At 39.5% G+C, this 16,204-nt stretch overlaps 1 protein-coding gene across 1 annotated transcript; it reads right to left on the bottom strand.

The window, feature by feature from the left end:
• Positions 1-5,836: 5,836 nt before the first annotated feature.
• Positions 5,837-11,578, bottom strand: SAMD9 (sterile alpha motif domain containing 9). The gene has a single exon (XM_066238926.1). It carries the CDS (start codon positions 11,573-11,575, stop codon positions 6,815-6,817), a length of 4,761 nt encoding a protein of 1,586 aa, XP_066095023.1. The 5' UTR covers positions 11,576-11,578; the 3' UTR covers positions 5,837-6,814.
• Between the last annotated feature and the right edge of the window lie 4,626 nt (positions 11,579-16,204).

The following is a 16,204-nucleotide window of genomic DNA, read 5'->3' on the forward strand; positions in this document are numbered from 1 at the left end:
GTAACATGGTGAAAGCTGAGTGTGAAACCACAAGCAGGATATTGACATCAATACAGTCAAGTTACAGATAAATGCCATCCCTACAAGGATCATGTCTATTGCTGTTTTATAACTACACCCATCTTTCTCCCTACTTTTCCACACTGGAACTTAACTCCTGGCAACGAATAATCTGTTCTCCATTAATTTTGAAATGACAAAATTATACAAATGGACAACATTGAAATCAGGTGTTGATTTCTCTAGTTTGTTCTTCTTTTAAAAATTTGTTTTAGCTATTCTACTTCCTTTGTCTTTCCATATAAATTTTACAGTAATCTTGTCTGTGAAATCTATGAAGAATCTTGCTGGAATCTTGATAGAAATTACATTAAGACTATGTATCAAGTTGGGCAAAATAGATGAAGAATAGTATACATATTTTAATTGGAGCTGTGTTTTTTTTTGCAGATAAGGTGAAAAAAATCTATAAATATTTCAATGCATATGAACTCTTTTCTAATATGTTTCAAATTGTGCAGCAGGGATGCCATTGGAAGAGCAAGGGATATAAAAATAATACAAGAATAAGACTATAGTTTAAGAGAAATAAGTTAGTCTGTTCAATAAATGATCTTCCATTGGTATTACTTTCTGAGAGCTTTTTGCTAATCTACATTCCAAATAGCCAGAAGCAGAATTTTATAGTTTCCAGAGCTAATTTGTTTAGACCACCATTTGTTTTGGGAGTGTTAAAAAATATTTCCTTTTGAACACTGAAGTTAGGAAACAGCTTTTAAAAAAAATTTTATTTTCATTTTTTGGGGTGACAGGGACAGAGAGGCAGAGAGAGGGACAGACAGACAAGAAGGAGAGAGATGAGAATCAGCAATTCTTCATTGCGGCACCTCATTGATTGCTTTCTCATATGTACCTTAACTGGGGGCTACAGCAGACTGAGTGACCCCTTGCTCAAGCCAGCCAGCGACCTTGGGCTTCTAGCCAGCAACCGTGGGGTCATATCTATGATCACACACTCAAGCCAGTGACCCCACGCTCAAGCTGGTGAACCCATGCTCAAGCCTAATGAGCCCGTGCTCAAGCTGGCGACCTCGGGGTTTCAAACCTGGGTCATCTGCATCCCAGTACGATGCTCTATCCACAGTGCCACTGCCTGGTCATACAGGAAACTGCTTTATTAAAATTACGTAATCAATTATTTTCAAGAGGACAGTTTAAAAAAAATTATGGCTTTTCATTCTAGGCTCTATCTAACTTGGGAGATAGAACATGCAATTGGAAAGACTCTTGAGAGGGTCTATTTAATTGAGAAATGATGGCTTATGGAAGAGTAGATTATCAATAGTTAAATCTCACCTTCCAAGTTTTTATTTTTCAAGTCTAATTTCTATGGACTTAAGAAAAATATAAAGCTAAATTGGTAAAGAGAATTATTTATCCAGAATAATTCAGCTGTGTTTTTATTTGCAAAGTGAAAACCCACATACATTTATTACTGTGCTGTTCCCTGGAAAAGTAGACCTGGGTTATTATAATGTGAAAAATGAATTTTTTGTTAAAAGGTTGTTATGTTTTAACTTTGGCCCTAAAGTGATTAAAAATAGAATTAAAAATAGAAATCAGATACCAAATTAAATGATAAACCAAAATACAGATTTTTAAAATAAATATCTAAGAACCAATTAGATGACTAACAAAAAAGACCTAAGAGCCCCTGCCTGGTGAGCTCAGTCGGTTAGAGCATTGGCCTGAAACACCAACGTTGCAGGTTTGATTCCTGGTCAGGGTACATATGGGACGCAGCCATGAATGCATAACTAAGTGGAACAACAAATGAATACTTTTCTCTCTCTCTCTTTCTCTGTCAGTCTCTCAAATCAATTGATTAAAAAAATTTAAAAAGACATAAGAATGGAAAGTATAGAGCAGGAGTTGGCAACCCTTTTCTATAAAGAGCCAGATAGTAAATATTTTAGTTCTGTTGGCTATATGGTCTCTGTTGCAACTACTCAACTCTTTTGTTATAGTAAATAGTTGTGTGGCAGCTGTATTAGGCTTGCTTGTGGGGTTACCAAGTGTTAGCATTTTGCCTGATCAGTGCGAGAGCATGTGGCAGTGCTGCGTGTGTATGGCCTATATAAGCTTTTGGGCAGTTGCGCTCAGGGGAGTTGCTGATGGTGGATTGCCTGCCCTCCACTGTGAGGGGCCATTTTGCTATTTGTTTGCCTGAAAGGTGGTTTCCCCTGCCTGTGTGCTTGTCCGCCCTTATGAGCCTCTATTAAACAGAATGGCCCAACCATTTCTGGCTCTGCAGTTTCTCTACCATCTGCCCAAATCCAGTGTGAACCTTCCTGGTCTCGGCCCCCAGCATTACATCTGGTGTAGTAGGCAGGGTTTGGAGCAGATCAGTATGGAGCTGCCAACACCCTTGAGGGGTGGAGTAGAGGAGTGGCTGTTCCCAGTGGCTCTCCTGGTGGTGACCGTGGGCTGGGTGTCTTTTACAATCCTGCCAGGAGAAACCAAGAGCTCTGTGCAAGAAGCTGAGCAAGGTCGGAAGCTCCAGAATGAGCTGCATACTGAGTGCCAACAATGGTGTGAACTAGAGTGAGCACTGCAGAGGGAGGCCGACCAGATCCGAGAGTTGCAGTGTGAGATGCAGGCTGAGCCCCAATAATACCTGGAACTGGAGCAGTCTCTGGAGAAGGAATTGTGGTTTTGTGAGTTGCAGATTGCCCTGGAAGCTGAATGTCGGCAGCAATGGCTGTTGGAGAAACAACTGTGGGTTCAGGAGCTTGAGAGTTAGCTTCAGGCCGAGAGCCAGCAGCCGCGGGAGCTGAAGCAGGCGTGGAAGATGGCACTGCATTCCTGCTGGTGGAGCAACTCTGAGTCGGTGGGAGCAGGCATTTCCAACTCCTCTTCTGAGGGTAGGTTCAGGCTACAACTGCCGTCCGCAGACTCAGAGCCCAGCTGGTGGTTGCCAAGAAGGTAGACCCAGCAGTCAAGAGTCCCTCAGGGGCAGCCATAGCCTCCTCTCCAGGTGGTGGAGCACTCTGTGGTCCAGCCCTACACCCGGGGAGAGCTGATGGAGTTGGGGGTGAAATTCAGGAAGAAACCCACTGAGCCCCTGGCAGCCTGTTTGGTACAGCTGCGGGACATAGGGGTGGATGGCACCATGCTCTCCGGCACAGAGATGGACCATAAGGCTGTGAGGGCTGCAGCCTGTGCTGCTCCCCAAATAAGAAGAGAAATGTGCCTTTGCAAGTTACCCAAACACAGAGGTGGGTAGTTTTGATTGTGGCCAGAGCAGATAGAGAGAAATTGTATGGCAAGCCTAATAAAGTCTTGTTGGAGCTTTGGCAGCAGCTTGAGTCAGAACAGAAGTTCCAGGTGCTGAAAAAGCGGGGGAAGCAGGTAGCCCTGGCATCTGCCAGGAAAATGGCTGGCGTTCAGGTTACAGGTCCCCAATACCCATTGTCCCAGTCTAAATAGGGTGAAGGGCAAGGGGCCCATCTGACAGGGACAGGTGGGGGTCAGAGGCCCCATGTGAAATTGGCAATCCACTGGTCCCCTTCTGATATCTAGCAGGTGTTGGCATTAAAAGGTAATAGACGCTTTTTATACAGCAGCAGCAGCAGCAGCAGCAGCAGCAAAGAGAACTGTTAAGGCAACACTGGCCTTGAATGTGTTTGACCCCGCCAGGTCCTGTAAGCTTGTTGAGGGGTTTGATGGGGCTTGTGGCAATGGACAGCACACTGTGTAAAGGTGCTGAGGTCCATAATAAAGAGCAGTATGGCTAGTTGCCTGCAATGGACCTTTACCTTGGTGATTTGCAGAGACAGCTGGGCTCTCATGGACTGGCTCTTGGATTGTGACCAGAGAGGGGCACTGGCTCCCCTGATGGATAGACACGTCACTCATGGACAGTACTGTGAACGACCCTGATGGGGGGGCGTGGCACCTGTGGAGGCCGTCCTCCACTAGGAAGCTGCTCTCACCCAGTTGCATAACTTTGTGTTCTCCATGGACATGACCCTGGACTATACATGCCCACCCTACGATGAGTGGCCTTGTTGGCACTGTAGGGTGGGGAGTTGGAGGTGGGCCTCCAGTTTGCACCTTGGGCAAAGTGCTCAGGGAGACATTGTGAAGGGCACCTTTGTAATTATTGTGTAACTTTTGCTGTTGCTGTATTCTCTGATGTCATGTAGATTGTGAAGCAAGCAACCCTAAAGGGGTGGAATGTGGGGCAGCTGTGTTAGGCTTACTTGTGGGGTTACCAGGTGAAAGCACTTGGCCTGATCAGTGCATGAGCATGTGGCAGCGCAGCGTGTGTATGGCCTGTATAAGGTCATGGGCACTTGCACTCGGGTGGATTGCGATTGCCTGCCCGCCACTGTGAGGGTCATCTTGCTGTTTGTTTGCCTGAAAGGCAGTTTCCCCTGACTGTGTGCTCATCCAGCCACTGTGAGACTCTATTAAACAGAATGGCTCAACCCTTTTCCAGCTCCGCAGTTCCTCTGCTGTCTGCCCGAATCCAATGTGAACCTGGCCTTGGCCACTGGCATTACAATAGTCAATACTTAAACAAATGATTGTGGCTGTATTCCAATAAACTTTATTTAAAAGACAGGCTGGATTCAGCCTATGAGCTGTAGTTTGCCCGTTGCTGGCATTCAGGAAGAGAGGCATTTATGAAGAGGTTCTTTTAGTAAAAGTTCTACCAGATACCATGAGAATCTCATCTCCAGCCTAGAGAGCAGGAGTTGGGGGTTGGGGAACGTGGGAGGGGGACTTCAAGAGGTCTATGTAGAGTGCTGGCTTCTGCCTTCCTGACTGTATGGAGTGTGTTGTTCCCAAGACTGGAGATTAGCTGTACCTCCCTCCCAAAGGTGAAGAAAACATCCATAGGTATTTGCCGTGTACCTACGGGAGGTCGTGGAAGAGAGAGCACCCGTCTAAGCTGGTTGGATTTGAGTTAAACAGAATCACCTGGTAAGGCAAGAGGACTCCAACAGAGAGTCCTGTGCAGAGTAGACTGAAACCTGGGGCAGAGTGAAAGTAGCCCCAGCAGAAACTGACTGGACATTCTTAGTTTTTAAAATTGAGACTGTGTTTGACCAGAGGATTTTTTTTTTTAAATCCAAGAGTGAGCTGGTAAATTAGGGAGCTGAAATTTTATTCAGGAGCAAGAGAACCCCTCCCTCACACCATCTCTAGTGAAAAATTTGAATGGAACTGTGAAGACAAAAACAAGTTATATTTTTTGTTTTAGAAATTTTTTATGACAGAAAATTTCAAAAGCACATCCCAGAGAAAAGAGTGTAATGAACTCCCATATACACATCACATAGCCGTTGTTAACTCAGGTCCAGTCTTATAGCTATACTGCTTCTCACTTTCTTTTTACCATCTCCATACCTTCCAGTTGCAATTACTTTGAAGCATATCCAACACATGTATTTCTTTTCAGTTGGAAGAAAGATCCAGAGGCTTGATCGGATTCAGTTTTAATTATTTGGCAAGACTATGTCATGAGTGATGTGTGTGCTTCTATAGTCCCGAAACGTCAGGCTCTCTCTGCGATGTGAATATCAATCTGGATAGGACAGTCTGATTTATCTGCTATAAAGTTGTTTATCAGATTCTTATCAGTTCTGGCAGCCACTAATAACTGTCCATGTCCATAATTTTATTAGAGGAAAGTTGCATTTTGATTACATCTCACTGGCTGTCATATCCCAAGCATAGGTTATAAGGTTATATGTCTATCTTGCCAGTACATTAGGATTCCCTAGATGGGGAATAAATTAGTCTTTTTTCCTTTTTATTCATTAGCTTTTTGTTTTTTTGTTTTTTTTTTTTTTTACAGAGACAGAGAGAGTCAGAGAGAGGCAGAGAGAGGGATAGACAGATAGGAATGGAGAGATGAGAAACATCAATCATTAGTTTTTCATTGAGCGTTGCGACTCCTTAGTTGTTCGTTGATTGCTTTCTCATATGTGCCTTGACCACGGGCTTTCAGCAGACTGAGTAACCCCTTGCTGGAGCCAGTGACCCTGGGTCAAAGCTGGTGAGCTTTTTGCTCAAGCCAGATGAGCCCGTGCTCAAGCTGGCGACCTTGGGGTCTTGAACCTGGGTCCTTCCACATCCCAGTCCAATGCTCTATCCACTGCGCCACCACCTGGTCAGGCTTCATTAGCTTTTGAATTTGGGTATGTTTTTGTTTAATTGTTTATGTAGAGGTCTGTAAATTCACTTTTTCCCTTCACTTTTGTTCAACTGCCTCCTACTGCATGAAGAGGCAGTCTAATTCTTCAGCCTACTTTGCTAAGATCTGCTGACTTCTGTGGGTATGACCTTCAGAGAATTGGTTGCTCATCTTTCAAAGATCCTTCTTAAGGGGATTTTTCTTTCCGTTCTTTTTTTTTAATGAAATGGTTTCTCAGATATTGTAATGTCTTAGAATCATAACTATTTTTCTCTATTCTAAAAAGTTTTTACAGTTAAGAAGAAAAGAGACACTCTTCCTCAATCCATGCCTTGGTTGGGTAATTGAGAAAAGTGGTTGGGCTCAGTGTGGCTTGCTGATTACATTCACCTCTTCTCATTCCATCCCTAGCTCCTTCTTATCTTGTCTTTGATGTATTATCCAAATCCAGGAATATATTTGATACTTTCCAAGTTTCTCACCTTTTTCTTTTTCATCACAGTCTGTGTAGGACTCATACTTAAGAGGAATTTTAAGTAAAGGTGTTGGGTCTAAAAAAATAAGGTGGTGTTTAGACCACATTCCTGGAAGGAGAAGATCAGGCTCTTAAATAATCTCAATGTCATAAGCAAGTGGGCCTCCAATGGAAAATCCCAGGTAAAAAGACACCTTTTCTATGCTTCTACCACTTCTTAGTTGACCCCAGAAAGCAGGTGTGATGGGTATTGTGATTTTTTCATTCATTCCATATTCTATGTATAAATAATTATTTTCAGCTCGTCCTTTTAAGCGAAGCAAAAGTTTTTGGACTTTTTCCTCCTTCCATACATCTCCACTCTGCCACCAGAAATTCATATCAGGTGTCTTTCCAAAGCATTGCTCAATTTTACCTTTGTGAACAAGTCTGTTCATACTACTACCTTTCCCAAGAAAGAAATATGCAATTGGTTGCTTCATACGATACATATGCTTGTATTGCCCCCTGTAAGAATTTTGCAGTGATCGAGCATACTTTTCCATTTGTTTCGAATCTTGATCTAGTTGTTGGTTTTCTGGCCAGAATAAGAGGGAAGCTAGGAAATAAGGTTCTGAAAATCGGTAAGTCAGGCCTATTTGTTGCAAAACTTCTCGAAGCTGATCTTTCAGATTTTTAGCTGGCTTCACAATTTTGGAGGTAGGTTTAATGCAATAGAGAATGATGTTGGCCAAGATGAAATTTTGCTTTTCCTTTGTCTGGAATCTGACAGTGCACTGTTCAGAGAGAAAAATGTATTTTTTCACTATATCTTCCATGGTGTTAATAGCATTTGCTTGACTTTTAATAAGGTATTCCAGGAGCCCAGAAAACTTGTCTGCTTTTAAACATTCTAGGCTTCTCCAACACAGCTCTAGTTGAAGTGGCAAACTAAGCTTTGATCTGAGATTCTTGTTTTGGGATTCCTCTAAGGGACCAAATATATCAGCATACTTCTTAAAATATCCAGCCACTTTTCTCCGCGTTTTGGACTGTTCATTTTGCTTAATATTGTTCCTGGGCTTTAGAAGGATGAAATAATCATCAAAAAAATCAAAGCATTTTTTCAAAGAAAATCTCAAAGTAGTTAGATAGGAAATAAAGTTCTTGAGGGCCAACTTAAATTCATTGTTTGGATCCCCAGGAATATCAGTACTCCCTGATACAAAATTGATCAGATCTCTTTTAGATAGTTCATTTGCATTGTCAAAAAAAGGAACAAGCTGGAGAATGTCGATTGTGTAGAGTCCAACTTCTATCTCCCCTTGATAACCAGCAATATTATAAGTATCATACCGCCTCTTTGACTTCTGATAAAACCTTTCCGTCCCCTCATCCTCTCTGTCTTCACTTTGCCGTTGAGATTCTTTGAATGCGTTTGAGGCATGTACTGCTAAATCCAAAAGTTCATTTAGATCAGCAACTGAAATGTTCCTGTTTCTTTCATTCTCTACCCACCATCTTATTTTACTTTTGTAGACTTGACCCAGTGTATCTGAGATATAAGAATTGCTAGGTTCTATCTTTTTTGCTTGATTTGCCCAATGAAGGGCGTTGAGAAAGTCCCTCTCTTTAATGTAGAAATGTCTTGCCAAGGCTTGGCAAATGAACGCATTTGGGTGGAACCGATGAATACCTTCCAGCAATACTTTTTCAACTGCTAGGTTCCCTTCATCCTTATGTAATGCTTCAATGAAGGGGGAAAACCAAGTTCCTGTTTCACCTTCATGTTCATTGCGCTGTCTTGTGAGCAGCAGTGTTTGCATATCTTGGAGAAATTTGCTTCTTCCCATACCAGTATCATAGAACAAATTTTCTGTTAGCATATCCAGCACAATTTGACTTTTATCCAAATTATAGCTTATCTTCAATTCTTCCAGTGAGCGAATAGCAATCAAAGGGTGAATAACACGCACCCCACAGTAGTTTCCACATTCCACCACCTCTGTTTTTATCAGAATTGTAGAGTAGGTGCCCATCTTGTCTTCAAGCTTTTCTGTTCCCCAGAAAGCCTTCTTGTGTGTAATTCCTAAGAACTTTTCACATTGAGAAAGTGCAATAGTGGTGTCAGGCACATATGAATTAAGAAGAGCCAGAAAAGAAAAGAGCTTTGCTTCCTTGGTGGAAATATCTTGTCGTTTCAGGATATTCCTGACCACATTTTCTATGTACTTTTTATTAAAATTGGTTTTCATGATCATGAAGGAATAAAAATCTTCAAAATTTTTATGTTGTTCTTCAATTTCTTTCAGTTTAATCTCAAAAGCTCTCTGTTCTTTGGGAGATAGCTGTTGTATTAGGGCAATACTGTCTGAGATCTTTGCACATTTTTCAGGATTCTGTGACCTTGCACAATTTAGGATGATCACTAGAGGTTTATCATATCGAATGTACTTATTAGCTACAGCTGTTTGAATAGAGGTCTGCAGAAGATAGATATCACCCTGTTCTTCAAAGTCATCAATAAGAAGCAGTACAGGTAAGTATTCCTGATGGTTTCCTGCCCCATAAGTAATTAAATTAGTCACTTGTTTCCCAATTTCAGAAAAATCTTCTGTCTTGTTTTTCAGCACAGCACATCTGAATTTCTTCCTTAGTTCCCAGAGAATATGCATTGCCAAGGTAGTCCCACCACAACCTGGATGATGATACAGGTGGATAATTCTGACACATGTTGGTTTAGAAGACTCTGCACAGTGGTGAATCAGTGCTTCAAGTCTTTCATATTTATCTCTTTTGACAAAAGGTGAAGAATAGTTTTCAGAAGAAAAGTAGAAGTTCCACCATGATACTTTCCCACCTCGATAAAAGTCTTCCTCTTTTGAAGCCTTGAATTTAAGAAATTTACTTTTGTTCTCTTCTAAGAGTGTTCCTTTACATTCATTTTCACAGAGAATCTCCAGAGCAGCCATGATATCTTCTTCCCTTTTCAGAAGGACAGTAGATGAACCAATAGATGGCAAAAGTCTCTCTACAGATTTAGTCACAGATTTTAGTCCAAGAATAGTGCCATTTATCTCTTCAAGACTTAAAGAAGAAATACATTGGCTTGATAATTCGTCTTGTTTTTTCATCAATCTTGCTTCAAGTAGATCTTTCCATCTCTGACATATGTTTGAGTTTACACAAATACACAATATATTTTCCATTCCTTTGAGATCTTGGTAGAAAGCACAAAAGGTCTCAACAAGGGGATCTCTTGGGTCATCCACAGAGGAGAGTAATAGAAATACCACCAAAAACTTTCCTCTTGGCATTATGTCCTCACGTGTAAGAAATGATATCAATTTCCTGACTTCAGATGCTTTTTCTCTTTGCCAGGAACTTGGATCTAAGGGTTTATACTTTTCACTGTCAAGGTCTAATCGGCCATTGCAGAAAATCCAGCTGGGTTGTTGATAAAGATTCAGACTAGAAATCTTCTCATTTGGTGTGGTTTTTTCCTCTACATAGAGACTCGGCAAGTGAAGGTTTGCTACTCGGCTTTCTTTATAAACATTGACTATACCGTAGCTCACAGATTCAGGGTCAAAGTCCAACACCGCAAACCATTTGATTTCCTTTACAAAATCTAAGTGTTTTACTTGATTAGGATGGCATTTATTTGTTACAAGAATGTACCATTCATAGTATGAATTATCTAACAATCCCTGATTTCCAGTCAACAATTTAATAAGCTTTGGCCCCTCACTCTCCTTTTTATTTGTCTTTTCTCTGCATTTTGTTTCTGCTTCTTTTCTGGACTCTGCCATTGTTTTTAAATCTAATTTAAATGCTTTGAAATCTGTATTCTTTTTCATGATATCTTTAGAGCTGGCCCCATCGCGCACAAAGACTGAGAAATTTGGTTTTTGTTCCCATGTATTGTTGTTGCAAATCTGCATTTTGATCTGGAAATAATCATGTCCACATTCAGAGTATTTTGGAATGACATCAACTTCAATAACAAATCTGTCAGACAGAGTACTGTTTGGTAGTAAAACTTCTACAAATCTTGGTTCTCGAATGCACTTCTTTGCTTGTTGGACTTGATGGTCTTCAAAATACTGGTGGATCATCAGATTGAAGTGGTCAATGAAGGCTTCTTTGGTGACATTAGTGACATTCACACCAACAATTTTTCCATGGGGTTTGTCTTTGACTCCCAAATGAATGGTGCCATTGGTCCTTGAATTCATACAAGCTGAAGCAAATCTGAAAACTTCATTGCTAAATTTCATTTTAACATCTTCTTCTGTGGCTTTTTCTGTATTTGTGAGCTCTTTGTATTCATGTATTGGATCAATGAGATTACGTGGCCCTGTTTCAGGTGGTAGACAAAAATTCAGTTTGTAACAGTATGGTTCATTGAATTTATCAAAAGGGTAGGGTGCACATGTTGGTTCTGTGGATGGCTGCTTTTTCTTTGTATCATCTATTTCATCTTCTATGAACTCATTTTTCAGTGACTTAGAAACTTTAGTAACTGTACTCATTGTAGAGGCATTAGCCATATCTGATTTCTCTTTATCCTTTTGTTCTTGCTTTGAAGTTTCTTCATTTTCCTCTTGCATCAAAGTTTGTGTTTTATTAACATTTTTATTGCCTTTTTTCCTTTTACATGTCTGAATAGAATCTTCAGAGGCTGTTTTCTGCAATTCTTTGAATAGATGTTCTATATGGATAGCTGGTCCATGTGTTATGCCCATATCAATGAGGTGATTTTTAGTTAACCATTTCAAGACTGCTCCATTTACATCTTGTGCAATCAAGATTCTCCTGTGGTTTTGGTCGATTTTATGACTTTCTAACCACCGATTTACATCCTCTTTTGTCCAATCATCTGTATTTTTTGGCAAGTTTAGTGCTTCCATTCTGATATCTGTATAAGAAAAAGAGAAATAATTTAGTATTTTATATGTAAATTTGTAAATAATCAACTAAAATTTTAATGGTTAATATGTAGGTCTTAATACAGTTTTAAAAGTTGAAAAGACTACACATGCTATCTAATTATCCTCCTGAGAGGAAATTACCATTACCAGTCTCTTCTGTATCCTACTAGAAAAATGCTACCAAAATACAAGCACTGTTTTCCCCACATGAATGACAGCATATATACACAATTCTCATCACCTTGCTTTATTCAGTGTCTTGTGTATACTTCCAATCAGTATATACAGATATGCTTCATCCTCATTAATGGTTGTTTGCTATAATGTGTGTTAGCTGTATTATTTTAAAATACTCAGTTCTTCTATAGAAAATGAGAGAAATAAAGAAGGATATGTGAAATGAAATAGAGAAAGATAAATGAGTTAAGGAGCTCATATGAAACTAAGTATAGAAGCAAATCACTGTGAAACATGTTATGATAGGTGTAAAGTATACAGAGCATATGAATGTTAAACATAGGAAGGGACAGTCTTACCAGGAGGTGATGCAGTGGATAGAGCATTGGACTGGGATGCAGAGGACTCATGTTCAAAACCCCAAGGTCGCTGGCTTGAGTGCAGGCTCACCAGTTTGAGCGCGGGTCACTGGCTTGAGCATGGGATCATAGACATGACACCATGGTTGCTGGCTTGAGGCCAAAGATCACTGGCTTGAAGCCCAGGGTCACTGGCTTGAGCCCAAGATTGCTGGCTTGAGCAAGGGGTCACTCGCTCTGCTGTAGCCCTCCCCTCCCCGCACATATGAGAAAGCAATCAATGAACAACTGAGAAGACTAAGGAGCTGCAACAAAGAGTTGATGCTTCCCATCTCTTTCTCTTCCTATCTGTCCCTATCTGTCTGTCTGTCTGTCTGTCTCTCTCTCTCTCTCTCTCTCTCTCACACACACACACACACACACACACACACAAAGGGACAGAAGGGCCAAGTAGATAATAAGTATTCTTAACACAATTGAAGCACTTAATGTTGAGGTCTTAACTGGGTCTTACTTGGGTGACACCCACTTGATCCTTGATCTATTAAAGATACATAAACAAAATCCAGAGTAGCTTATCAGGTAACTGATGAGCTGTAGCTGTGGTCAAGCATACATGTCTCTGCATTTCTCTGGTTAGGGCACATGCCTGTCATTGGCCCAGAGTATCTTCTTTATGTTGATCCTCCTTGGACAGACCTCAATTACAGTTCTCAAAATTACACAATCAATGTAGAGTTCTGATGCAGCAGAGAGGAAGAGATGATAGATGATCTCACATAACTCAGGTAATAAATCCTTTTACCCCTCCTATATCTTATCCAAAGTGTGTTGCCCATATCTTCTCCCCTCTTTTTATTGTGTATTTAAATTGATTTAATAAGGCATGTGCCTTAAGCATCTTTCTTTGGTTTATAAGACATTCTGTTCTATGACTTCTGAGATAGCTTGCTGAGTAGTGAACTTGAATGTTACTATTATATTAGTTTTCACATAATAATTGATAATACAAATATTGATCAACTTACGACCTATGCAACTTACAACCATTCGACTTTATGACCACAGTCGCTCGCCACGACTGCTCTGCATCTGGCAGCGCAAGCGTTGCCCAGCTGGGCGTACAACAGTATGGACCAGCTTCCAGCAGCACTACCATTTCCGCGTGCACCATTTCAACTGTTATCCCAGACTCAGTACAGCAATTTATGTTTTGTGTCTTGGATATTTTTCATCACACCCTTCCCAAGATGTCTACCAAGAGGAAATTGTCTTTGCAAATATTAAACCAGTTGTACTGGTAATGCAGTGTTTTACTTAAGCCTGATGAATGTAAAAATAAGAAACAAAATGGTGTAGAGATGATACAAATGGCATAAAATGAACAAAGAAAATTATGATATATAACAATAATGAAAGAAAATTATGATAAAATATCACTTAAAGATTTTTATAACATCATTTCACAGTACTGGACATATAGCCTACTCAACTTACGACCAAATCATGTTATGACTGGTCTGTTGGAACCAATCGTGGTTGTAAGTTGAGCACTAGCTATAGCTGATTCCTGGGCAGTAGTAACAAATAACATTACTCTTTGGTCTGGAAAATTCATGGTAATCTATTACAGAAATATAGCAATGGTTAGAAAAACAAACTCTAAATAGTGATAGTCTGCTCTAAGTATAATCCAAATATGGCTCCAAAATGTTAACTATTCCAATGAATCCCTCATGGAGAAATCAAATTAATAGAGGGTGTAAGCTTGGAGAATTATGGTAAATAGATTATATAGTCCCACTTCCATGAAATAATACACAAGGAATATTGCCTCCCAGTGGTAGATACAACATCAAGATTAGGATTTACTTTTCCTTTCAGACATAAAAATTCCAGATCAGTGGTCCAAAGTTAAAGCTATTATTTGGTTAATAATTCCTGTATGCATAGAAAGTGAATAAAAAACATGTATTACACCTAGAGTATTACAAAATAGGGAAAAATAGGCAAAATAGATGGAAATTTGACTCCCTTATAACACTATGACAATAAGAAACCTAGAAGATTTAATGCCTTATTTAAAAAAATGAATTAAAAAAGATGAAGTTTCCATCAATAATTTGACCTATAAAGATTAAGAAGTTCAAATTTTAAATGATCTAGGAAAAGTAAAAAGTGGAGGGGGGAAATTGCTTTAGGTGTAATAATCTTTAAAGTAAACCCCTTTTGTGAGACTGTATCAAATTTAAGGCTGTGCATCAAAGGACAGAGTTAACAGAATGAAAAAGCAAGCTGTGGAATGGGCAAAAATACTTGCATCATGTAACTGATACGATAATATTCAGAATATAGTAAAAACTTCTACAACTCAACAACAACAACAACCAAACAAATAACCCAATTTAAAAAATGAGCAATGGGTTTGAATACCTATTTCTCCAAAGACAATACACAAATGACTAACAGCATACGAAAAGAATGCTCAACAGCAGTAATCATTAGAGAAAAGAAAACCAAAACCACAATGATATATAATTTGACAACTGTTAGGATGACTACCAAAATAGGAAAAGAAAAAAAAAAACAGCCTTGAAAAGAAAAAGATTGGCAAGGAGGTGGAGAAATCAGAAGGAACTCTTGTGTACTGCTGTTGGAAATATAAACTGGTGCAACCTACATGACCTACCCTAAAAAAATGGTTCAAGATTGTTCTCTAAACATAAAGGAAATGAGAGAAAGAACCCAGGAACATTAAGATGGACAAAAGAACATGGTAAGCAAAAGTATTCATAAATATGATAGACTTTCTCCTATTTGGTTTTCTAAATTATTTGATTGTTGAAGCATTTTTTGATATGGTTCTAAAAAGATTTTATTTATTGATTTTTACAGGGAGAGGAGAAAGAAGGAGGGATGGGAAGTGAGAAGTTTCAACTCATAGTTGCTTCATTTTAGTTGCTCATTGCTTGTCCTATATGCCTTGACTGGGCTAGCCCATGGTTTCGAACCTGTGACCTTAGTGTTCCAGGTCAATGCTTTATCCACTGCGCCACCACAAGCCAGGCGATGTGGTTCTAAATATATGTGTTGGAATCAATTAAGATAATTATCATATAAGTGGATAGGGTAAGAGGATGTACAGGAACTATTATTTCTACACTTCACTCAAACTAGTAAAATAACACCACTACACTGTCATAAATTATACATATATGAATGTAACATCTGGTGCAACGACTAGAAAAAAGCTATACAAAGTAGTATACTCAAAACCACTGTAGATAAAAGTGGAATTGTAAAAAATTTTCAAATAAGCACAGGAAGTTAGGAAAATAAGAGAACAAACAGAAGCAAAAAATAAAATGGTAGATATAAGTATTAACATACAAATAACTATAATACATTAAATATAAGTAGACTACATACAGACATTAAAAGACAGAATTGGCATACTGTATTAAAACCATAACCCAAGAACCTGATCAGGTTGTTGCACAGTGGATAGAGCATCAACCTGTGATGCTGAGGACCCAGGTTCAAAACCCTGAGGTCATCAGCTTGAGTGTGGGATCATCCGGCTTGAGTGCAGGGTCACCGGCTGAGTGTAGAATCACAGACATGACTCCATGGTCGCTGGCTTGAGCCCAAAGGTCTCTGGCTTGGCCAAGGGGTCACTGGCTTGGCTAGAGCCCCCAGGTCAAAGCATATATAAGAAAGCAGTCAATGAACAACTAAGCTGTCAGAACTATGAGTTGATGCTTCTCATCTCTCTCCCTTCTTGTCTATCTCTCTCTCACTCGCTAAAAAAACAAAAACATGACCCAAGATATTTTGTCTACAAGACACTCACTTGAAATAACTACATAGGTAAATTGAAATTAAAAGTATGGGTAAAAAAATACAATACAGAATAGCTATATTAATACCACTTAAAGTAGATTTCAGAGCAAAGAAAATTACCTCAGACAGAATATTATGCATTTTTAAAAGGTTCAATTCAACAAAGACATCAGAGCAACCTTAAAAGTGTTTGCAACAAACAAGAAAGTTGCAAAACATTTAAAGCAAA

Source organism: Saccopteryx bilineata, chromosome 7, assembly GCF_036850765.1.
Source record: "Saccopteryx bilineata isolate mSacBil1 chromosome 7, mSacBil1_pri_phased_curated, whole genome shotgun sequence".
Taxonomy (NCBI): domain Eukaryota; kingdom Metazoa; phylum Chordata; class Mammalia; order Chiroptera; family Emballonuridae; genus Saccopteryx; species Saccopteryx bilineata.

What these genes read in the sequence shown, in the direction of transcription:
- SAMD9 (XM_066238926.1), bottom strand. Translation starts at nt 11,575, where the DNA reads ATGGAAGCACTAAACTTGCCAAAAAATACAGATGATTGGACAAAAGAG.